General features: G+C 41.2%; 1 protein-coding gene and 1 non-coding gene across 2 annotated transcripts; both read left to right on the top strand.

Annotated features, from left to right (window-relative positions):
* The first annotated feature begins 403 nt into the window (after positions 1 to 403).
* LOC104773211 (uncharacterized) lies at positions 404 to 1,545 on the top strand. Its single transcript, XM_010497794.2, has 2 exons — positions 404 to 1,184; positions 1,262 to 1,545. Exons 1-2 carry the CDS (start codon positions 404 to 406, stop codon positions 1,543 to 1,545), a joined length of 1,065 nt encoding a protein of 354 aa, XP_010496096.2.
* Positions 1,546 to 13,179: 11,634 nt separating this feature from the next.
* Positions 13,180 to 13,286, top strand: LOC147932919 (small nucleolar RNA R71). The gene has a single exon (XR_015576862.1). It is a non-coding gene; the product is annotated as a small nucleolar RNA R71 (small nucleolar RNA).
* Positions 13,287 to 24,180: the final 10,894 nt, after the last annotated feature.

Genomic DNA, 24,180 nt, shown 5'->3' on the forward strand with positions numbered 1-24,180 from the left:
TAAGTACTTTAGTGGGGGAGCGAAGGACATTCCAATCCACTATCTGTCTGATGGAGTATCGGAAAGACATTGCAATCCACTATCTGTCTGGTGAAGCTCATGCGTGGTGGATAGGCATGGTAAACCGCATGACAAATCTGAATTGCTCATGGGAGACTTTTCATAGATTGTTCCTTCCAAAGTACTTTCCTTAAGAAGCTCTTGACCACCTTAAATAAAAATTCCTAGATGTGAAGCAGGAGGCTCGGACCATGCGAGAGTATGAGACCGAGTTTAACCAACTCAAGAGGTACGGTGGTCATGAGCAGGTTGAAATTCGTCGGTTCAGACCGAGATGGAGGATGAGCAGGTTCAGATTCGTCGGTTCTTGCGGGGCATGAGGGTGGATGTCCGTAACTGATGTATGATATGGAACTTTGGGAGCCTCACCAAGTTGGTTGAGAAGGCGGCCATGTTGGAAGATGGTCTGGCCAAGGAATCTCAGCAGCACTCCGAAGGGACCTCGGTACAGCAGGTACCGCAGGTGAACTCTAAACATTGTACCAGATCAAAACATACTGCAGGCCGGAAGCCTGCAGGTAAAGCTTCGGGTAGTGTACGGGTGTCTCCAACCTACCATAAGAGGCACTTGGGTCAGTACCGACATTTACTTGGTACGTGCCTTGTGTGCGGAGGGAAGGACCATATGACCAGTAGCTGTCCGCAAAAGGGGAACGATACGCAGGTGTGCTACCAGCGTGGCCAATCGGGACACATTCGACCGAACTGTCCAAAGCTGGCGACACAAGGGCAGAAATGGGTCAGCGAGGTGTTGTCGTTGCCACCACCGCTGAAACGGTCGGAGATTATGCCTAGGGTGTACTCGATCGCGGACGGGCAGGTGGAAGCAAGCACTTCACGGCAGATCATTGGGACCATACTCATGGGTGGTGTAGAAACTCATGTGATGTTCGATACCGGGGCTACGCATTGTTTTGTGAGTCCGTATATGATTGGGAAAGGTCGATTTCAGAAAGAACCCGGTGATAACTTTGGGTTGGTACAAGCGGCGGGTGGTCAAGTGATGATGACGTACAGAGTGGTACGGAACATCTCGGTCATGATGTGCGGTATGGACATGCCGGAAGACCTTGTCATATGCCGAATGAAGTCACACGATGTGATACTGAGTATGGATTGGCTTGGTAAACACATGGCCCACTTGGATTGCCACCGCGGACGAGTATTGTTTGAGACTACTAAAGGAATGTTGGAATATCAGGGCATCAGGCCAATCTTGGGGATTTTGTTGGTCTCAGCATTACAGATGATCAGAACGGATGCGAAGCTTACATAGGTTTTATCACCATAGAGGAAGAAGGATCAGAAATGGGACTCCAGGACATACCGGTGGTACGGGAATTTGAGAGTGTGTTCAGACCAATGTCCGGATTACCACCAGCACGTTCGGGCCCATTCACCATTGAACTAGAACCCAGTACGGCTCCGATATCTAAGGCTCTGTACCGTATGGCACCAGCGGAGATGGCTGAACTAAAGAAATAGTTCGGTGAACTGATGGAGAAGGGGTTTGTGAGGCCAAGCATCTCACCATGGGGTGTACCGGTACTCTTTGTGAAGAAGAAGGACGGAATCTTTCGACTTTGCATTGACTACCGAGGGTTGAATAAAGTGACAGTGAAGAACAGGTACCCATTGCCTAGGATCGACGAGTTGTTGGACCAACTCCAAGGAGCGACGTACTTCTCGAAGATCGATTTCGCCTCGGGTTACCATGAGATTCCGATAAAAGAATCAGACATCCGGAAGACGACCTTTTGGACAAAGTATGGCCATAATGAATTTGTGGTCATGCCGTTCGGGTTAACCAATGCCCACGCAGCTTTCATGAAAATCATGAACAATGTGTTCCGAGAGTACCTAGATGAGTTCGTGATTGTCTTCATAGACGACATCTTGGTTTACTCTAAGAGTGAAGAGGAACACGATACACATTTGAGGAAGGTGGTGGGAAGATTGAATGAGCAAAAGTTGTTCGCAAGAATTAGCAAGTGCAGCTTTTGGAAAAGAGAAATTGGGTTCTTAGGCCATGTGGTGTCGTACAGAGGAGTCTCTGTCAATCAAGAAAAGATTTGGTCCATAGCAGAATGGCCTAGACCCCAAAACGCATCGGAAATAAGAAGTTTCCTAGGACAGGCCGGTTACTATCGGCGATTCGTGAAAGTGTTCACAAGTATGGCCCAACTGCTGACCAAACTGATGGGAAAGGACGAACCATACGTGTCGTCGGCTGAGTGTGAGCAGAGTTTCTCGAAGCTAAAGTACATGCTTACGACTACTCCAGAACGGTAGAGTGATCGCCTATGCTTCTTGATAGTTAAGGAAGCATGAAGCGAACTACCAAACCCATGACTTGGAAATGGCAGCCGTAGTATTTGCACTAAAGATCTGGAGGTCCAATTTGTATGGTGGAAGGTGCGAATATACACGGACCAAAAGAGTTTAAAGTAAACTCAGTCGAAATTGAACCTAGGACAGCGAAGATGGATGGAACTGGTTGTGGAGTACGATTTGGAGATTAGCTACCATTTGGGTAAAGCAAACTTAGTGGCGGTCGCCTTGAGCCGGAAGAGGCTGGCCACAAGTGTTGAGAAGGACATGGAAAGTCTGCTAGGAATGATTGGAACCTTGTGGCTGAACGCACTAACCAAACAGCTGGAACCGCTGGGCCTTTGGGCCACAGATCAAGTAGATTTGCTGACCATGGTGCGGATCGCACAAGAGAAGGACGAGGACCTGATACGATTGTCCAAAATGGAAAGGACCGAGTATGAAACCTCAAACAATGGAACTATATTGGTAAAGGGCCGAGTGTGCGTTCCTATGGATAAGGAGTTGCGGACCGAAATCCTTAAAGAAGCTCACCAGTCTAAACTGTCAATCCATCACGGATCAACCAAGATGTACCAGGATCCAAAACGGTATTACCTTTGGTCAGGCATGAAGAGGGACGTAGCCAACTGGGTTGCGGCTTGTCAAACATGTCAACGGGTTAAGGCCGAAAACCAAGTACCGAGAGGACTGTTGCAAAGTCTACTGATACCCGGATGGAAATGGGACATGATAACCATGGACTCTGTCACGAGCTTACCGATGTGTGACAAAAAGGACGCCATATGGGTAATCCTAGACCGATTAACCAAATCAGCACACTTCTTGGCCATAAACAAGAAGGACGGAGCCGGGAAGTTGGCCGAGGTATATGTACAAGAGATTGTACGGTTGCATGGTGTACCTGCTAGTATAGTGTTGGACCGAGACACTAAGTTTACATCAGGACTTTGGAAGGCCCTGCAGAAGAGTTTTGGGACGAGAATAGATATGAGAACAGCCAATCACCCGCAGACAAACGGTCAGTCTGAACGAACTATCCAGACGCTTGAGGATCTTTTGCGAGCAAGTGTACTGGACTGGGGTGATAATTGGACGGGCATTTACCTTTAGCAGAGTTTGCCTACAATAGTATCTTCCATGCAAGTATAGGCATGTCATCGTATGAAGCTTTATACAGTAGAGCATGCCGTACACCCTTGTGTTGGACACAAGTGCGGGAGCGGAGTGTGTACGGTCGAGATTTTGTGGATGAAACAACTGAAAGTATTAAAGTCTTGAAGATTAAGATGAAAGAAGCCCAGGATAGGCAGAAGAGTTATGCGGATAAGCTTCGTAGGGAATTGGAATTTCAGGTTGGAGATATGGTATAACTCAAAACCATGACCTACAAAGGTAAAGATTGGGTGGCGTTGAACACTAAGTTGACCCCACGTTACATTGGTCTGTACCATATCATGGAAAGGATCGGGACGATAGCGTATAGGCTGGAATTGCCGCCGGCCATGGCATCTTTCTATCGGTGTTCCACATTTCTTTGCTAAGGAAACACATAATGGGAGGGGAGAATGTGATCTCCGAGCCACCATCCGACCTTCAAACGAACATGACTATCATCGGACGACCGGTCCGGATAGTTGGCACTAAGATGAGGGGTCCACATAAGAAGAAGAAGAGGTTAAGTTGATTCCGGTTGTATGGGATTGTGAAGGAGTAGAGGAAACAACCTGGGAACCGGAAGAGGTCATGAAAGTGAACTTCAAGAAGTAGTTCGATAAAAGGGAAGTTCCTGGGATGGGGAGCAAGGATTAGAGGACGAATCAATCCTAAGTGGGGGAGAAATGTAAAGACCCGCTCCCACTGTACCGATGGTACGTACGAGGTACGATACAAGGGTCGATAGCGGTATGCCGACGGATCGACAGCAGTACGATTTGAGGGTCAATAGCGGTATGCTGATGGGTCGATTGCGGTACGATCTGAAGGTCGATAGCGGTACACTGACAGGTTGATAGCGGTATGATTATTAGCATGGTATCAGGACGATATCAAGACGGTATCAAGACGATATCAGGACGGTAACAAGACATATACCGTATGAACCATGGTACAGAAGGACACTGGCCATGAGTTGAGTAGACTAAGCGGATCCGAATGAGAATGGAGAGTTTGAGACTACTGAAGTAGTAAACAAATGTTTGAATTGAAGAAACGGAATCCTTAGCCTACATGTAGATGATGCATGCATATAAGTTTCTGGATGAAATGGGATGTAATTAGTCCAAGTGACAGTCCGAGTGACAGTCTGAGTGATAGTGCGAGTGATAGTGAGAGCGATAGTAAAGTAGGAACTGTCAGATGAGGTTGCATCGGTGAACGATGGATCAGGCCGATGGACAAGGCTGGACCAACATGACAATGGGACGATGGATGGCCCGAGAGAATTGGGAACTCGGGAATCTTTGCGAAAGATTTAAGCCGACTCACGGGAATGGAAACTCGAGAGAAATGGAAACTCGCGGAAAAGGCAAAGTTGATCGGATAAGGATAGTAGCGAAAAATATGGGAATTCAGGGAACGATACGGCTTATCGTTTTGAGGAAACTCAAGGCAGTTTGGTCGAACCTATATATAGCATAAAACCTTTAAGCTCTCAAGAGCATTCGCATAAACATCCTTGAGCCGCCGTGAGATAGAGAGAGAGAGAGTTTCCAAAGAAGCTTAAACCGAGAGAGATCCTAGTCATAGTCGAGGAGAGAACAGTAAGTGTTTCTCCCCACCTTCATCCGTCAAAGGTTATGGTTGATACATCGAGTGTTAAAGATGTTGGTCTATCCGTGTAGAGGCAGGGATCAAATTTAAGCATAGGAACCAAGAGATTAACACTGTTGGTCAAAACCGAAGGTGAGTGCGTGACTGCGGCCGAGTTCTATGGTCGATCTCTTGACCGATGGTTATATATTCTTTATTGCTTGCTTGTCATGTTAATGTTTTCATTGCAATAATGGATGGTTGGTCTAAACGATTTGGACAACTATCATATGGGTTCTTCGACATGCATGACTTGATTGAATAAACCTATGTTGGATTGAGATTATTGAACTGAGCCTAGTGAGACGGGATGACCGCTCCTCCTATTATGGTCGTAGGAAAGGAGATGCCCGATGACCAGGAATTATGTGGCTGACCAGCTCGTGTGACGGAAGGCAAGAGAGGGAGAGGATGGTGGCTTTGGCTAGTTTTATTTATAGTTTGATATTTAGGAGAAGATGTGCTAGCCTATGGCATGGTTTTGGAATATTTGAACCTCATGATTAATTTGAATACATGGTTTTTAGTTTATTTCACCTGTTTTATGAACCGCTGTCGCATATTGTTAAACGAACGAGTTAAAAGTTAAAAGGCCCTAAGATTTTTTATTGGCCATGTACGGCTATGTACAGAATTTAGGGTCGGGGTCTTACAGTTACCTCATGAATGAAAATGTCACAAGCTTTAGCAAAAAGAACATGACTATTCCCGCTGACCATCTGAAAAAATAAATTTATTTCACTCAACAAATTTTTATTTCTAATAAAATCAATAAAATGACATATTTTCATGTGTCACCCCTATTTCATGATTAGTTGAGCAGTAAAATCACTAAAAATAACATTATCTAAATTTAACAAGAGAATTTTTTATCAGAATCAAAATTTTGAAAAACTCTAAGCACAATCAACAAAAATCATTATATTTTGGCCAAGCTCACGTTTGTTTGGTCCTTTGTGGATGGTGATTTTCGGATCTAGAAACTAAAAAAAGGAACAATTAAAAAGTAAAAAGAGAACTGTTAGGATTTGGTGTTTTGCACGTTTCGACAATCCAACGAACTCCAATCTGGCTGATTTTTGGGGGACAGTTATGTTACTCGGTGTTCTACATATTCAACAGTGGAGATCATGTTTCAACGGTTTTTTTTTTGTAATATATTTGAGTTTTAGCATTGCTGATCGTGCCTGGTATTTTTAGAATTTTTTACAGCATCTATCGTGAGTGTTTTTGAGATCCAAATATGAGATCTTCTCGGTTTGAACTGAAATTTTGTAGAGTTGTTTCTGAGTTGTTTATTTAGGATTTTTACGGTGGAGATTTGAATATGTTGCATGAATCTTAGCGAATCAAGTTGTTTAAGCGATTCAATCTCTAGTCGGTGTTTCCGTTTTCTCTTCTTCAACCTCTTGAGCTTATGGGGGAGAATAGAGAATGAAGATCCTCTCTATTTCTCTGAGATATGTTTCTCATTTCACTAGGTTCTATAAAGGATATAGGAAGTACTTGTCTTCCAACATGTATTTTCGTTTGTGAGTAGTGAACTTGTTCTTTGTCGCAATGTTCGTGTGTGTTTTCTTCAAAGCTGAGTTTTTATGAAGACTAGTCAATAAATCTTGGTGCATGATGTTGTAAAACTGTTGGTTGCGTGTTGGAAATTGATTATGAATAGTTAGTTAATTTGTGTGTGGTGTGAAGTCCTAGTCTTATCCTCTTCGAGTCTTTAATGAGATTCCACGGTAACTTACATTTTTGTGTGTGGTTTGGATTTGTTTGGTTACCCTTCTGTTCATGGTAGTGCTGATGGTTTGACTTAGAGGTAATGTTGTTGCTGGACGTGGACGCGGTCGTGAGACCCATTAAGCAAGGTGAGCTCATGGGCTGGGAATGGACATAGGGCCCACTAAACAAGGTGACGGTGGGGGCGTTAAAGTTGGAAGCTGATAACAGGATTTTCACCCAAAGTATCAATTCTCTATGCAGTTATAGTACAAAGGATTATCAATCCAAATGGTTGTGATGTTAGCAGATAAAATATGATCAGAACAATGCAAGTCAAGCCAAGCAATAGTATGGGTTTTTGACTATCAACCTAAAATAATGTAACATCCGTGAACCGGAATTCCGGTTTGGGAGTTGCATCGGTCGATGCAGATGGTGCATCGGTCGATACATGTTCAATTCTGTGCGTTTTGACTTAAGTCAAACGCTGCGTTTTGGGTTAGGGAAAACCCTTAGATGCGAGTTTTGTCTCATTCGTGGGTGTGGAGCCGTTTTTGAGAGAAACGAAAAGAGAGAAACTGTTCTTGAGAGTTCCTGGTGATTTCCGGAGATTTAAGGAGATTTAAGGCATTTCTTGGTGAGATCTGTAGCTGGGATCGTTGTAGGAGCTTCCTAGAGGCTTGTTCTTGTTTGTTTAAGGTTCAGATTCTTCTGTTGCAAAGGTAAGTGCATGACTATGGCTTATCTAAGCTAGAGGATTCTTTAATCTGCTTGTTGTGTGATGTTAGGCTTGTTAGTTCGATGCTATGGACGTTAGGAAGCTTTCTTGTGGCTTGGGATCGAGTTTTGTGGTTGTAGGAACGAAGATCCGGTGAGAAGCTTCGGGGAAATCACGGTGCTCGACGTTGCGTCGATCGATGCATATCTTACGTCGGTCGATGCAAGTGCGAGGACGGCGCGTTGAACTCTAGGGTTTTCGTGTTACGTCGAGCATGCGTCGGTCGATGCAGATTGGGTATCGGTCGATGCAAGTTACACTTGCATCGATCGATGCAGCTTCTGTGTCGATCGATGCTTCCCCATTTGGCATCGGTCGCTGCATGTGTGGCGTCGGTTGATGCTGAGTCTTGGTTTGTTATTTGACGTTTGTTGATTGTTGTGTGTTGGTTATTGATACTCTATTGCTTGTGTGTATAGCCCAGTAGATGGGAGAATTGCCTTACTGAGTGTTTATAAAATACTCATGCATTGCAATATGTGTTTGTGGTGCAGGTAAAGGCAAAGTGTGATCGTGGAATCAAGGCAATGAAGAGGAGGATGTTCTAGGGACTCGGTTTTATGTTGTCTGGCATTGCTAGGTTGGTAGAGTTGGGTCATTAGAACATTGCTAGATTGCTGGTGCTATGATTCCTGTTGTTTTAAATATTGATTATGTTGGAATATGGTTATATTTTTATTATTGGATTATTACTGGATATTGGTTGGTTGTTTCCGCTGTAGAATGTTTTTGTGGTTAGGTGGCTAGTGGATATGGGACCACTAGTCGTAGTTTATTTTATTTTATTATATTTATTATTTATTATTTTTTTTTTTAAAGGGTCGGTCGTTTCAAATAAAAAAAAAGGAAATAAAACAAGAACCACACGACCTAAGCACACGATGCAAGCATTCGAGTACCGGATCGAGTGGATAGTCGGATAACAAAAAGTCAAGAACACAAAGATGAACAACTCAAGGGTATACACGAGGCTGGTGATCGAGTACCAGTTTGGGTAATGGGTCGAGTTATAGATAAAAGCTCCTAAGGATAGGGTAATCGACTCATAAGTGTTCCTGATCAATTTGGGATGTCTCACATGCCTCAAGCAAAACATTCCCTAGAAAATGAATCTCTAAACCTTGCAAATCCTCTCTCGTGGTAGAAACAATCAACCTTATTCACTCCCTTACCCAACTCTCGTTGGAGAAACATGACTAAGCAGGCATTAAGATCTGATTCATTATTGTCAATAAACTCCTTACACATCTAATCTCTTAGGCTAAGTGAGTAAATCTCTAGCATTAGTTGGTTCAAGCATTTCAACAAACATCTCTCGATGGCAAAACACCCTAGATCTAATCTCAACCTCTCGGTCTGAAACTAGCATTAAGCATACTAATTTAGAAAGGAATTTTCATAAAAAACAATCAAGCTAAGACATCCTAATCGATCAAGAACACATACTCACATATCCCATCCCTAGAAACTTTGATTCACTACTCAGATCTCATGGCAAACAATATGAAAACACAAACGAATGAGAATTGCATTGGATTAAGAGGGAAACTGAAGTAATGAAAAATACAGAATCGCAAATGAAAGAGTAGTTAAAAGAAGTAAAAATAAATTCCTAACAAAGCTTGAAAAGTGTAAATCGCTCTCTCTCTCAGTAGCTCTCGTTTTCTGGGTTCGTGAGTGTCTTCGCCTTGGTCGGCGAGAAAATAAGGAGCGAGATTTATATATGGAAGCCCCTTTGACCTAGATGCCCAACTCTGCCCGAAGGTCTGCACGAGGATCTGCATGAGGTTTGAGTCGTGTGGATGCTTGGGTAGGTCTTTGGGTTGTTCTTCTTGCTCTTAGATCTTCTTTGGTCGAGTTAAGGTTGGGACTGTTCTTCTCGCACGATCACTCCATCGGGTACATGCTCGGGTTTTAGCTCATTCTAGCCCTTTTTGGGCTCCAAAGCACATGTTTTCATCCAAAATGCACATATGCTACAATGCAGCACCCTAAGTAGCCTAAATGTAAATTCCTAAGGTTAAGGACCTAAAAATGCTAAGGTTGGGGTATATATAATGCAAAACATGGATAGAAAAGGGTGTCTAAAAGGTGTAAATTAGAGAGTTATCAACACCCCCAAACTTATCTCTTGCTAGTCTCTAGCAAGGAATTAAGAGGATGAGGTTTGAAAGTGGGGACTCATACCCTCAAAGTACCAAGCGAAGGATTCAATCCATAGTCCTTAAAGATAGTTTAATGGTGCTAAGATCAATCAACATACTTACAAATATTTTTCTATGCGTATTACCATGTATCGATCTAGTTCATCCTCCAACTAACAGTAAAAACTTGCAATCCCAAAGAACAACTCTTTCACATTCATTAAAGTGTTTGGCTAATTCTTGCAAATGGAAAGTGAATCAAGCTCAATCGGTTTCAAGGGTAAGGCTTTTTGGTGGTAGGTTCCAAACAATATCTTTAGGTGGTTTACTCTCAAAAGAATGAATGCTAGACAGTTGTGAAAACTATCTAAGATTGAGAATAATTCAGTCATACAAAGCTTAACTCATGATGATCTACCATTTTCTCATTCACTTTCTTTTTATCCAACAACCTAGAATAAAACCGCCTACAACCTTGATTTTAACTCCCTTTTTTTTTTTTACAATCCCTAAGGTTTTTAAGCTTGAACAGCTAGCTCTCTTTTACAACTTTTTTTTATTTCTTTGCTATACTCCTATTTATTTGTTTTCTTTTTCTCTCTTTTTTTTAGGAGACTATAGCAAGACTTTTCTCTTCTTTTTTTAGAGACTTAGAGCTAATTAAACTGAACCTTAGAGACTCTCTTCTTTTATTTCTCTTTTGATCCTCAACCCAACCCCAAATAAACATGCTAACCACCTATCTTTCAAAACCGATTCTATTAGCTAGTCCAAATGGTTCTAAACTTAGCTAAAGCTAGAGCCAGTTTTTTGTCTTTCTCAATACTCTCAAGGTTTCACAACCTATAGCACCATCAAAACATGAAAAGGCCTCACTCAACAAATCACAACAAGGCTTGAAAGTAAAGGTTTGGATTCAAGTGTAGGGGAAAAAAATTTCGGGTTAAGCGAAAAGATTGGCAAAAATTGAGTGCTAACCCGAGTTCAGAGTTACCATGAGCAGGCATTCAAGTTCCATAAGCAAGATAATTGAAGTTCAGGTTAAGTCAATGTTCAAGCAATTTTCACACAAGTGGAAGAAGCTTTCAAAAGACACAAGGTTTTAAACAAAGGTTCTTCATTTTTTTTTTTTTTTTTGAAATTGATCAAGCAACAATGAACTGTAATTAAGGGCTATAACTTTAATTTTAAGGTCGGACTTTAAACAAGGTGTTTTTAATCATTGTCCCCTAAAATGCATATGCAACAGCCCTATATGAAACAATCTAGACTCGATCCTATAATGTAAATGCACCTACATGAACACTCTTTTTTTTTTTAATTCAAATTTTCAAAATTTTTGGGTGTTTCTATCAAGTAGGTGCAGACTCAAATGAATAAAACTCATATGCAAAATTTTGAAATAAGAAAATAAGAAAATAAAACACAATGTTAAATACATTCTAGGACCCTCCCCCAGACTTAAATTACATAGTCTCTGTGTAAATAAAAGTCTGAAAAAAAAATCCAAGAACCACAAAACGGAACAACTTTAATGCAATGTTATTTACAAAGGTTGGATGAATGTGGTACCTCATGGGTTGGTGTAGAAAGAAGTCATAGCAGCTTTCATGCTCCCCAATGTATACTCAGGCTTGTTCACAACTTCAGTGGTTGCTGCACTTGGCTCATCAGTGAGCCCGATGATGTGCACGGACCTGTTGCTAGACCAGCATTCGAGTGATGCATCGGGTAGGGCATCAAGTATCCCATCGGTTTAGGTATCGGATAGGCTCTAGCTCATTCAAATACCCACGTAACACTTAATGCCGGTTATTCGTGGAAATCAAAAACACTAAAGAAAAGAAACCAAAACAACAAAAAACTTAAGTCATATTTACAAGGAAACCTTTGGGCCTCCCAAGTGAGCATGTTTAAAGTCACTAAGTCTCATTGTTCACCATTCTCGTGCTTTGGAAGGGTCATAGAGGAGATGAAGTCCCCTCTGTTCTCAAAGATTGCATTGCTCCCCTTATATATGGGTCAATGCTAAATGAGATGTTTATGCTAGTAATACTCAGACCTTGCCTTTCTTTCTTTGGAGAAGAACTTCTGACTTTACCATGGCGATTCTTGATTTGCCCACCATCAGATGAGGGATTTCTTTGCTCTTGTGGTTGGTGAAGCTTTGGGATGAAGTCTGGGCATTCTGGGTGACTTGGTGCTAGGCCTAGTGACTTAAGGTGCTCGGTCGAGTGGTAGTTTGAGCAGTAGGTCGAGTGACCTAAAATCTCTGTTTCTACCCCCATTCACACCCTCAAAGATTCAGACTTAATTTCATGACCTTTCTCTTTAATCTCGAAAGTCCGCCCATCAATAGTTGGCTTTTTCTGCTCAAGCTCTTTAACTTGTGGGTTATCCTTCATTTCAGCATGTTCTAACAAACAATCATGACTCAAGACCATCATTGCCTGCTTATCAATATAAGCCTTGTACTTTTTCAGCATTTGGTCTTTAAACCGTCCTGGAAATGGCAAAGGTGGCAGATAGGGAGGAGGCATAAACCAAACTGGATTTTCAGAATATTGAGCAATGACTCAATCAAGCGCTCGACCATGTGCTCAGCCGTGTGTATGGTCTAGTGGTGCAAGCTGAGTTCTCTTCTCATTCTGCACTTCTGGTTGGAGAAAATCCTCCCCATCTTGGTTGCCACTGTCCTCAGTGAGCTTTGTAGGTAGTTCTTTGAGAAATATAGCTTGGGCTGTGGCAAAGTCTTTGAGATTGTTAATTGTTGTCCCATTGAATATTCCAGAAGAAGGATATGCACTCTTGCTCTCTAGATGAAGCATTCTGCAGGTTAAAGCTTCAATCTTGATATTAAGGGCATTATATGTGCAGTCAATCTTGTTATTCATCTATGTGATCTTCTTACTTGTTTCCATAGCTCCATTAGCTTGACCTCGTAGGAGTTGCTGAAGCAGACTCTTCATCTCTTGATCTTGAGCAGGAGCCTCCTTGGGTTGTTGTGGAGGATAGACTGGGACCATATACTGCTTATCTTCACAAACAACATGTACTTGCTTGTGTTGGGTTAGAAGGAGTTTATCTAGCCTCTCAAGCTTCTCATTTAAGGCTTTTAGTTCCTGTCTATGCCCTTCCTCGTAATCAACACCTCCCCTTAAGCTGGGATCATATTCCTCACTGTAATTACCATTGCTCTGAGCAAGATTCTCTACTAATTCCCAACCTTCATCAACATCTATATTCATGAAGCTTCTATTGGAGGCTGTGTCTAGAATTCTGAAACTGGGAAGAATACCTCTAAACAAAGTACTCAACAAAGATTCATTGTTTAATTCATGATGTTGGCATTGTGTCTGGTAGCCTTTCAAGCGCTCCCATGCTTCACTAAAAGACTCGCCATTATGTTGGAGAAATCCTAAAATTTTGCTCCTCAAACGTGTAGTCCTTGTACTAGAGAAGAACTTTGCAAGGAAGACCTTCTTACAATCAATCCAAGATGTGATTTTTCCAAGAGGTAGAGTCCCCACTAATGGGCTTTATCTCCTAGAGAAAAATGAAACAATCTCAGCTTCACGGCATCCTCACTAACTCCATTTATATTGGTGAGGCTAGAGAACCTGTCAAACTCATTAAGATGTGTGATAACATCATTATTTTACACATTTTAGCTATAGTTTTAGTATGCATTTAGGAAGAGTTTAGTATGATCTCAAGGATTTAATGTCTATTATGAAGTATTTTAGGTTTCAAGAAGGTTTTACAGGTTTTATAGCAAAAATGATTAAAAGACAAGAAAGATACGTTTTAGGAAAGATTCAGAGCTTTACAGTACGGGATACTTTTGAAGAACTTCCAGAACTCGCATTTCGACTTACTTGGTGTCTATGGAAAGCTGGAAGAGTCAATCCATCAAGCCATCAGGAAGTTATGCCTGATTTACCGAGGCGTGTTATAAACCGACGTAAGGAGAACCAATCAGCCAAGTGGACTTTAATGACGGCCCGATTAGCAACCATCACGGTGGCCCGGCCCGGAGGAGTCACCACGTTCTAGAAGCTTCCTATGCCGCCCCTTGCATGGCACTTAACAAGAAGAGACGTTTCTACCCTTACAAAACCCTAAACCTAGGCAAAACCCTATAAATACTCTTCTAAACCTAGGGTTTAGGGTGTGCCTCCTGCCTCCAAAGAGCCGACGACCACAAGAACAGCCACGACCAGCAGTCCTCTCTCGTCCCTCTCCTTGAAGCCTTGAAGTTCACCAACTCTTTCTCTTTCTTTTGTTCGTTTGTTACATTAATTTTCATAAGGAAGAAGATCCTACAACTTTGTTTGACAATCATTAAAGTAATATCTAAATCCATTTTCTCTATTTATTCTTTTATGTTTATGAGTTTATTAAACCTTGCTTTGATGATTCCCTTAAACATGCTATAGTAGTTTTCTAGTTGGGTTTAAAGGGATAATCAAAGGGGGGAGATGATCTTAGTTTAGGTGGCAATTTTTAGGGTTTGTTAGATTTATATTCTAGTTTATTTTATGTTTTAACTCTAAGTGTGTGTGCGTCGCCAAAAACTTGCATGTGTGCATGACCTAGCTTAGATGTGTGAGGTGTCATAGGAAGCACATACCCCTTACCTATGAAACTTCATGGATTAGAATTGAACCTATTTAAAATGCTTTGAACTATGCGTCGTTGCCAACGACAGTTGAGTCTCGGAGTATAGGGATCTTAGACAGTTAGCTTGTGATCTATAAGTTAACGGTTCATTCGTGTTTCGTAGTCCGAGTTTTAGATAAACAAACTAACCCTAAACTTTCCTAGATAGATAGATCATCGATCCCCTGTGATTCCCCTTGATGCCCAATGCTTGTTTTATTTATTTTACTTGCTTTTATTTTCAATTACTTGCTTGCTTACGACCGTGACAACCAAAACCCCCATTTTATTGAGTCCTAGCCTTACATCTCTTCCGACGGATTCTCTAAACAATAACTCTCTCTCTGTGGAATCGATCCTTAAATAATACTCTCGATTAGCTGTGCACTTGCAGCCCTTGTGTGGTCTTTTTAAAGTAAAAGATTTTGAAGCGAAATAAACCACGCATCACAAGCTTTTTGTTGCCGTTGCTGGGGAGAGATTGTTGTTTACAAGAGTCTAGGAACTAGAGTAACGTCTAGGACACCTTGCTTTTTAATTTTTCTTTTTGATTTTCACTTGTTTCAGGAGACCTTAAGGATGAATCTCGACGCTCTCCCAGGAGATTTTGATAATCTCACAATTGCACAGCTTACGTCACATTATCGAGGCATGGACGGAGACCCATCTGGTCCGCAAGCTCACTCAATGTATGGTTCTCGCAATGGTCATTCTCAACCAGCCCATTCAGCTTACTACCAAGCTGACCACTCATTCACTTCGCACGACGCAGATCTGCCATGCTTTGCGTTGAATCAAGAATTTGATCCACAAGTAGTCTTTAATGTCTATGTCAATGAAAACTTTTTCTATGACACTCGCAAACCAATAACGTAAAGGAGCTCTCACATCAAACACAAGCTCATGAAGACGTTGAAAAAACTTTGATCCACAAGAAGTCTTTAATGTCAATGTCAATGAAAACTTTTTCTATGACACTCGCAAACCAATAACGTCAAGGAGCTCTCACATCAAACACAAGCTCATGAAGACGTTGAAAAAACTTATACCGATCATCAGCGATCAATTAGATCAACTTATTGAAGCTAAAGAAGGATATCAAACCTCACATAAGTTTCCAACTGATCCTAGCAAGTCCAAGGTGTGGACTTGAGAAAAAGATTACCCAACCGATGAGGAAGAAGCTTATTTCGAGGAAAGAGCTATAGAATGCCGTTATGAAGATTTGCCAATAGAGAATGATGAGTCTTATGATCTACCAACTACTAGAGAAGAAGGAGAAGAAGCGCTCAAAAACTTCAACTGTTGCATGACATTTCGGATCCCTAGTGAAGAAGCTCCCGAGAACCATAATTTTCGACAATTTCAAGACTAAGGAGAAGCTTTCTACCGAGGTAACCCTAGAACCCGACCATCTACAGGACCATATGATATTCATGAAGACTGGGAAACTGTCCCAAGTCACCGTCCAAGCCGCTTTAAAAGACCCTACCCAAGGAAAGCCGAAGCCAATTTATACCACTCCTACCGAGATCCTTTCCGACTTCCACACCAAGTCTATCAAGAAAATTTTCGAAAGTCTACACAACAAAGAGCTTAGAAAGAAAAGATGCTTAACCTAATAAGTCAGTTAGCAGACTCTCAAGATAAGATGATGAGGAAGCTACATGAGAATCTTGACAAAATCCAATCTGATCTTTCGGGAAAAATGGATGCAATTGTTGTTGAAGTTAAAAGAATAGAGGAGGAAAGATCAAAAATGCTGAAGCTATGGAGAAGAAGCTCTAATGTCTTGAGGAAGAACAAAAATAACATTCAAAGGAGATAAGAGAAAATGCTAAGGAGACTAGCGATTGCTACATGAAGATTAACACCTTGGAGAGCCGTTGCTGCAACAATTCCGAAGCTATTCTTAATAAGACCCTCGACTTATGCAACCATATGGAGAAGTATGAAGGAAGAGCTAGGAAAACCGAGACCCAAGTAGGAGATTTTGGTGATCGATTTGATACCTTGGGAGACACTCTAACCGAAGAGTTCACTAGTCTTCTTGTTCCACTACTTCAGTCTAACATTGGAGCTAAGCAAGTTACTATTGAAAGGAGAATCAAGTCTCTTGAAGAGAATCTAGAGAGCTCAGTCTCATGTGTTGCTGGACACACCAAAGAAGAGAATCCGATAGATGGAGAAGAAGAAGGAATAAAAAAGGAAATTCTTGACAAAAAGGAAAACATTCATGTTTCCTTTTAGGAAAGGGAAATCTTGGCCTTATAAAAAAAAGAGACAACCCTACTCATCCTCCACAATATCTCCACGTGACGGAAGCTCTCCTAAAAGCTGCAGAACCAAACAAATATTTTTTGAGAGATAAGCTACAAGTTTTGATGGAGACCAAGAGTTCAAAACTCGATTTCCAAGAGATCTCTAGAGAAGAAGAAGTTCTGATCCTTGCCAAGGACTGTTTTGCTGTAACAACACTTGAAGCCTAACCTCCAAGAGACCTAGAAGGTCTAGGAGAAGAAGAAATTGCTGAAGAAGAGGAAGAGTATGAAACCGATTATGAGGAGGAATCCATTGGAGATGATGAGCCCGATTCTTCTAACCCTCGACAAGAAGAACTAGAAGCTGAGCCGATCATAGGAGAAGGAGAGGAGCACCAAACCGCCGAGTTTGGAGAGATTCAAACAGTCTCTAGATGGGATGAACCCCCAAGAGACAAGTTTAAGACCTTGAAGAAAGCTATTCCGCCCCACATCTCATTCGAAGAAGCATGGAGCAAGTTCCCATTGAAACGTTTCTTCATGGAGAGCTATATTACTGAGAAACATGTGGAGGATAACTTTAGAGAAGCAAGACTCTCTCTCTATCCAAACGCACCAGTCGAGTCACAAAAACTATGGCGTAGAAGACACATTAGTGAGGAAGACTTGGAGAAGTTCAACAAAGCCGTTAAAGCTTTACCCCTTGGTACGTCTTTCATGAATGCTTGGTGCCAACATGATATTTCTTGTTTATTTTTGGAAAGCAGATAATCAGTAGATGAGATTAGAGATTTGTTCCTAAAAGCTTTGGAACCTGAAGATTTGCGAACACTACACAAAGTGGAGAGCCCTGGCCGATTCCTCATCACTTGTTATATCAACGGAGTTGAATTCAAGGATGCATTATGTGATTTCGGTTCATGTATCAACATCATGTCAACCGATGCTGCTAAGAAGATTGGCTTGAGACACTTACAACCCCCAGACATACGCATAGGACTCGCCAACTCCTCATTCACAATACCCGAAGGAATGGTCTGAGACATTCATGTAAGAGTTGGAATCTGCAATGTTCCAACCGATTTTCAAGTTATCAATGCTGAGAAAGGAAGGTTTACACCACTTATCCTTGGATGAGCATTCCTAGCCACAGCTGGAGCCGTCATGGACTGGCCTAACCGAAGAATGACTCTCACCAACATCAATGGAGACATCTTCTATGAAGCTAAACCATTCAACCCGCCTACTCAACAGTGTAGAGAAGAAAATTATGCTAGAGAGCCACCTGATGCCTACATTGGATACAAATATTTTTTGAGAGATAAGCTACAAGTTTTGATGGAGACCAAGAGTTCAAAACTCGATTTCCAAGAGATCTCTAGAGAAGAAGAAGTTCTGATCCTTGCCAAGGACTGTTTTGCTGTAACAACACTTGAAGCCTAACCTCCAAGAGACCTAGAAGGTCTAGGAGAAGAAGAAATTGCTGAAGAAGAGGAAGAGTATGAAACCGATTATGAGGAGGAATCCATTGGAGATGATGAGCCCGATTCTTCTAACCCTCGACAAGAAGAACTAGAAGCTGAGCCGATCATAGGAGAAGGAGAGAAGCACCAAACCGCCGAGTTTGGAGAGATTCAAACAGTCTCTAGATGGGATGAACCCCCAAGAGACAAGTTTAAGACCTTGAAGAAAGCTATTCCGCCCCACATCTCATTCGAAGAAGCATGGAGCAAGTTCCCATTGAAACGTGTCTTCATGGAGAGCTATATTACTGAGAAACATGTGGAGGATAACTTTAGAGAAGCAAGACTCTCTCTCTATCCAAACGCACCAGTCGAGTCACAAAAACTATGGCGTATAAGACACATTAGTGAGGAAGACTTGGAGAAGTTCAACAAAGCCGTTAAAGCTTTACCCCTTGGTACGTCTTTCATGAATGCTTGGTGCCAACATGATATTTCTTGTTTATTTTTGGAAAGCAGATAATCAGTAGATGAGATTAGAGATTTGTTCCTAAAAGCTTTGGAACCTGAAGATTTGCGAACACTACACAAAGTGGAGAGCCCTGGCCGATTCCTCATCACTTGTTATATCAACGGAGTTGAATTCAAGGATGCATTATGTGATTTCGGTTCATGTATCAACATCATGTCAACCGATGCTGCTAAGAAGATTAGCTTGAGACACTTACAACCCCCGGACATACGCATAGGACTCGCCAACTCCTCATTCACAATACCCGACGGAATGGTCCGAGACATTCATGTAAGAGTTGGAATCTGCAATGTTCCAACCGATTTTCAAGTTATCAATGCTGAGAAAGGAAGGTTTACACCACTTATCCTCGGATGAGCATTCCTAGCCACAGCTGGAGCCGTCATGGACTGGCCTAACCGAAGAATGACTCTCACCAACATCAATGGAGACATCTTCTATGAAGCTAAACCATTCAACCCGCCTACTCAACAGTGTAGAGAAGAAGATTATGCTAGAGAGCCACCTGATGCCTACATTGGAGAAAGATCCAAGAGAGCTGACAACTGACTTACCTCACCCTGCTTGACAAAGCAAGCTAACGTCAAGCCAACGATGTTAAACAAGTGTGCTTCTTGGGAGGCAACCCATGTCTAGTAAGTTTTTATTTTTAGGATTTAACTTTTTTTACTTTTAATATTTTTGCATTTTAGTTTCAGGTTTATAAAAAAAACACAAAAAAAAAATAGAAAATAGAAAAGCCAAAAAGAAGGAAGAAGAAGGTCCATGGATTGATTACACACACTATGACTAGTGGCAAGTACCACCTACTGACCAGCCATGTTCAACATGTCCGAAGCAAGCCGAAGGCGACGGATCAATCACAATCCTCATGTGATCGATGCCGAGAGTCTCCACTAGTTGTACCAACCGTAGCCGATGCCATGTCCTATGTCCCGAGTACCTTGTACCATATCATGTGTACCATGTACCACGCCCCACCGTACCTGCTGCTATGTCCGCGACCATTCATCCGTGTACCACGAGACAACTCTAAACCACCACCATCCTACCACCAACCTTCACCATTCTTTTATTTAGGTATGTTTTTGTTATTTTTATTTTCTCATTTTTATTGATGGTATTAGGTTTTTGTTTCAAGGAGGATGCATTTAGAGATATATCAAATAGAATTCGAATGAACTTAGCCTTGTTCATATTCGATGTCAAGCAACCAAAGCAAGTACAAACGGTTAGTAACCACATTTTCATTCCACAGCTGACCTCTAAGACAATTTTTGGGTAACCATAAATGTCTAAGAGTCGACACAACATCATTCCATCAAGGTGACACTGTTCTTAAACCTTACACTTTTCCTAATGATTTTTAATCCTCAACTCTTTCTTTTTTCCCACCGAAGACGGTGTGATTTAAGTCTGGGGGGAAGAATGTTCCATCCTATACTAATGCTACTTTCTATTTTGTTGACTTGATACCTTTTTCCACTTTTTACATAATAATTTTGACGTTTTTATCGAGTCACATTTTTTTTTATTGAGTCAAAACTAGTAGGGGATTATGATCTTATTCTAACGGTTTATTTGATTTGGATTAACACTCTTATGACTCTTGATTATGCTTGACAACAGAACCGAAGTTCAAAAAGACTGTGAGCCGACTCAACAATTGTAATACCCCTCCCCGGGGCTTAAAATTTCCGCGAGATGGCCGAAGGATGGCTATTGAAGAAGAATCGATCAAGACGAAGGGGAAGTAATTTTTGGAGTTGAGCCAAAGTCTTCATAGACAATTTTAAAGCTTATGGGGGAAGAAAAATTGAAGATGAATGGAGAAATTGGATTTTGGTACGAGGGTGAAGTTTCTGGCCGATAGCTTGACATGACCGCCAGTGTACCAAACTGTCCGCGTCCATTAGCTACCAGGCAGGCAGCTCTACCAACGTGAATGGATAAGGACGGAAGTGGATAAGGATGGACGGAGAGATAAGCTCGCCCAAGCTTATCCGCCATGTGTTGCCGCCTGGAGGGTGATTAGTGTCTGCACATGTGTCGCCGTCCGGTGATGCCTATCCACCAACTCATGCTTCCACCACCGACCTTGGGAACTTATATAAACCCTCTTCCCCTTCATTTGTTTCCTCACACAAAAAACCAACCAAAACCGTCCCGGTAGGAGCTAGGCCGTAGGAGTCCAAGTTGGGTAGTTCGGGTAGACGGGGTAGTCGGGTAGTTCGGTAAGTTAGTCCCGCCCTTAGTTTTATTTTCTTTTTTTAGAATATTTTTATAAGGTTTTTGGTTCGGTCCAAGCTTAGATCTATCGCGTCGGCGAAAGCTTGGTCGGATCGGGGCTAGCATAGGTGTCAAGGGTAGAATGTCGTTCTTGCGACATCAGGCCAAGGTGAGTTTTGGTTATGTGTGTTGCATGTAGTTGCATGTTGTTCAAAGAATGCATGTTAACCAGCTTGTTTGTTTAATTGTTTGATGCAAACTAGAATTAAATAGGGATTTAATTGGTTGCTTGTGGATCTTTTCATTTATTTGTTATAGGCTAGATTAGATTGAGGTTAGGTAATTATTGCATTGTTGCTTGTTGTGTGCTTGCATTGTGTGATTGCTTGCATTATTGATTGCTTGCATTATTGTTTGCTTGCATTATTATTATGCTTGCATATTATGATTGCTTGTTGATATAGCATCGTGATGGTATAGCCGTGATGCTGGCCGTTAAGTCGCATTGCTGTTATGCTGTCTGAAACAAGGTTTTTATATGGGTGGTGAATGATGATGAATGTATGCAATGGTGAGATATGAATGAATGGATGGTAAGGTGTTTCAATTCCCCTTATGCAGTTGCAGTATAAGAGGTGTCAATCCTATCTGAGTGTTTGTGAACAATTAAGACATGCATATGAGACTAAGTCAAGCCAAATGTAAGGATGTTTGTCACTAACAATCCTATGATGAAAATGCAAAGTGCAGAAAGTAAAACTACAAGAACTAGATGCTAAATGTAAATGGAACAGAATGGTTATGACTAATATGAAGCTAGAACAGAAATAGACACTACAATAATGAACTAATGCAAGACAATAATGAACAGGACAATAAGTAAATGCAACAGAAATGCAAATAGAATGAGACTAGAGATAAGACAGGACAACTACAAATCATAAACCAAAGTTCTGGGGAAGAACTCGAGCAAGCACTCGATCGAGTGCAGATCGAGTGCAGGGTCGAGCTGGACTAAACGCAAAAACAGAGCAACACAATAAAAACAGAGCAATGCAAAAACGAATCAAACAACAAGCAAGCAACAGGATTAAGACTTAAAAATCAATAAACAAAGAAGGTCCTGAGGAGGGATTCATGGGCTGAACTAATCATTGTGGTTATCTAACTTGGTCAACAAATCTCAAGCAAACTTTGAGCTAATCTCTAGACGTATAAATCTAAGACAAGTTCCCTCCACTCTCATGGCAAGAAACAATCAAACCAATGCATCTCTAGACTTGTTCTCACAAAGTAAACAATCTACACAAGCAGGCATTAAGCAATACATCTCAAACCAAACAAGACCTCTAATCTCTTAGCAAGCCTAATGGTAAGCTCTAGATCTAGCCTTATCTATGCTTCTTAAACATTGGTGTGATGCCAAGATGCTTGAAATCAAACCCTGCCTTCTCAGATATAGGATCAGCATTAAGAACATCTAGCCTAGAAGAGATCTACAAAAATCAAGCGTGGCCAAATCAAACATACCACAAGATCAATCCAGCCTAACCCATCCTCAAGATCCTAGAGAACTGCTCACAAGAACACATGATGAATAAAGTCAAAATACCAGAAAAATACGAAACTTGCATCATTAGAAAGATGAAACAAAGCTCTACAATATTGGAGAAAGAATCAAAATCAAATTCTCAATATTAAGAAAGTTATGGAACCAACAATATTGAAGAATTTAGCCTTTTCTTCTTAAAAACAAGTACAAGATCTAAGAAAAATAAAAGTGCAAAAGGAATAATTCCCAAAAGGGTAAAAACTAGGTATAGAGAATATCTAAAAAGCTGGACTCTTTTGGTGGCTGCAGGTACAAGGCTTTATATAGGAGTGGGAGTGGAAGCCCTAAAAATACTAAAAGACAAATTAGTCAACGGCACGGTCAACTCGACCTGTGCTCGGTCGAGTGGCAGGTCGACCTGGCTTCTCTCGTGCATCCTCCACTCGGTAGAGTTCTCCTCAGCACACGGTCGAGTGTCTGGTCGAGTGTGCGGTCGAGTTGGACTCCGGACCTTGGTTCTTCAGCCTTAACTCTCTTGCTTTTCTTTCATGATTGCTTCACTTCTCCTCAGTATTGCTTCCATGCTCCTTAAGCTCCAAAATCACCTGATTATGCATGAAAAGATGCAAATGCAATGCAACTAAACTCTAATGCATGATTAGTCCTAAAGCTATGCAATAATGGTGAAAATGGCTAGCAAAAGATGCAAAAGATGTAAATATACTAAAGGAAAACATGGTAAAATATATGAACATCAACACCCCCAAACTTAGTCTTTGCTTGCCCTCAAACAAATAAACAAGACATAAGAAGGTAGGTGAGGTTTGAAAGTGGGATCTCAGCTCCTAAAGCTTGCAAATAGACCATCTAGAATCAATGTCCAAGTTACTAGTACTATGATGTAAGTTGAATGAGCTGTACTTAAAGACTTTAGACAAGCATATCACAACCTTTACTGATTTGAGCCTAGGATATCCACATGCATTCAAATCAACCATTTCCTTTAACATTCATTAATCAAGAACATGAATCAATTCTATGCAATGCTTAAACTCATTTGGCTTGGAGGTAAGGGTTTTGAGACAATGATGGTCTCTTTTTAGAGTGGGGCTTGTCAATATCAAGGTTCTCTCATAAAATGGATTGACCTTTAGAAGAATTCTAAAGGTAAGAACACTTAGACACATACAAGAACAAAACCTTGTCTACCCAAAGGCACCCAAAGTGTTTATCCTATCAATCTAAACCCAAATGATCCTAGTGCTGCCCTTTAACTTCTTCTTTTCTCTTTCACCCTTTTTTCTCTTTTGGTTTTCAAGTCTTAGGAGAGGTTTCTTATTTGATCTTTCTAGTGGGATGGGGGATTCTTACTTATTTGCTATGGTTCTCTTTTCTTCTTATTCTTAAGACATACAAGCTTTTTGCTAGACTTTTCTTTTCTTTCTTTTATTTTCTTTAACTAGAACCATCTTCAACAATTTTTACTTCCCATCCTTTCACTAGACTTTGCTTAAACACATTCTCCTCGTAAAGACTCTACCCTTTTTCTTTCTCTTTTTCCTCTTTTCTTTTCAAAACAGCCAAGTCCCAAACCCAACAAGTGAACCACCTAGTCCTATCTAGTTTGAAAAATGC

The sequence above is a fragment of the Camelina sativa genome, chromosome 12 (assembly GCF_030686135.1).
Source record: "Camelina sativa cultivar CO46 ecotype springtype chromosome 12, ASM3068613v1".
Taxonomy (NCBI): domain Eukaryota; kingdom Viridiplantae; phylum Streptophyta; class Magnoliopsida; order Brassicales; family Brassicaceae; genus Camelina; species Camelina sativa.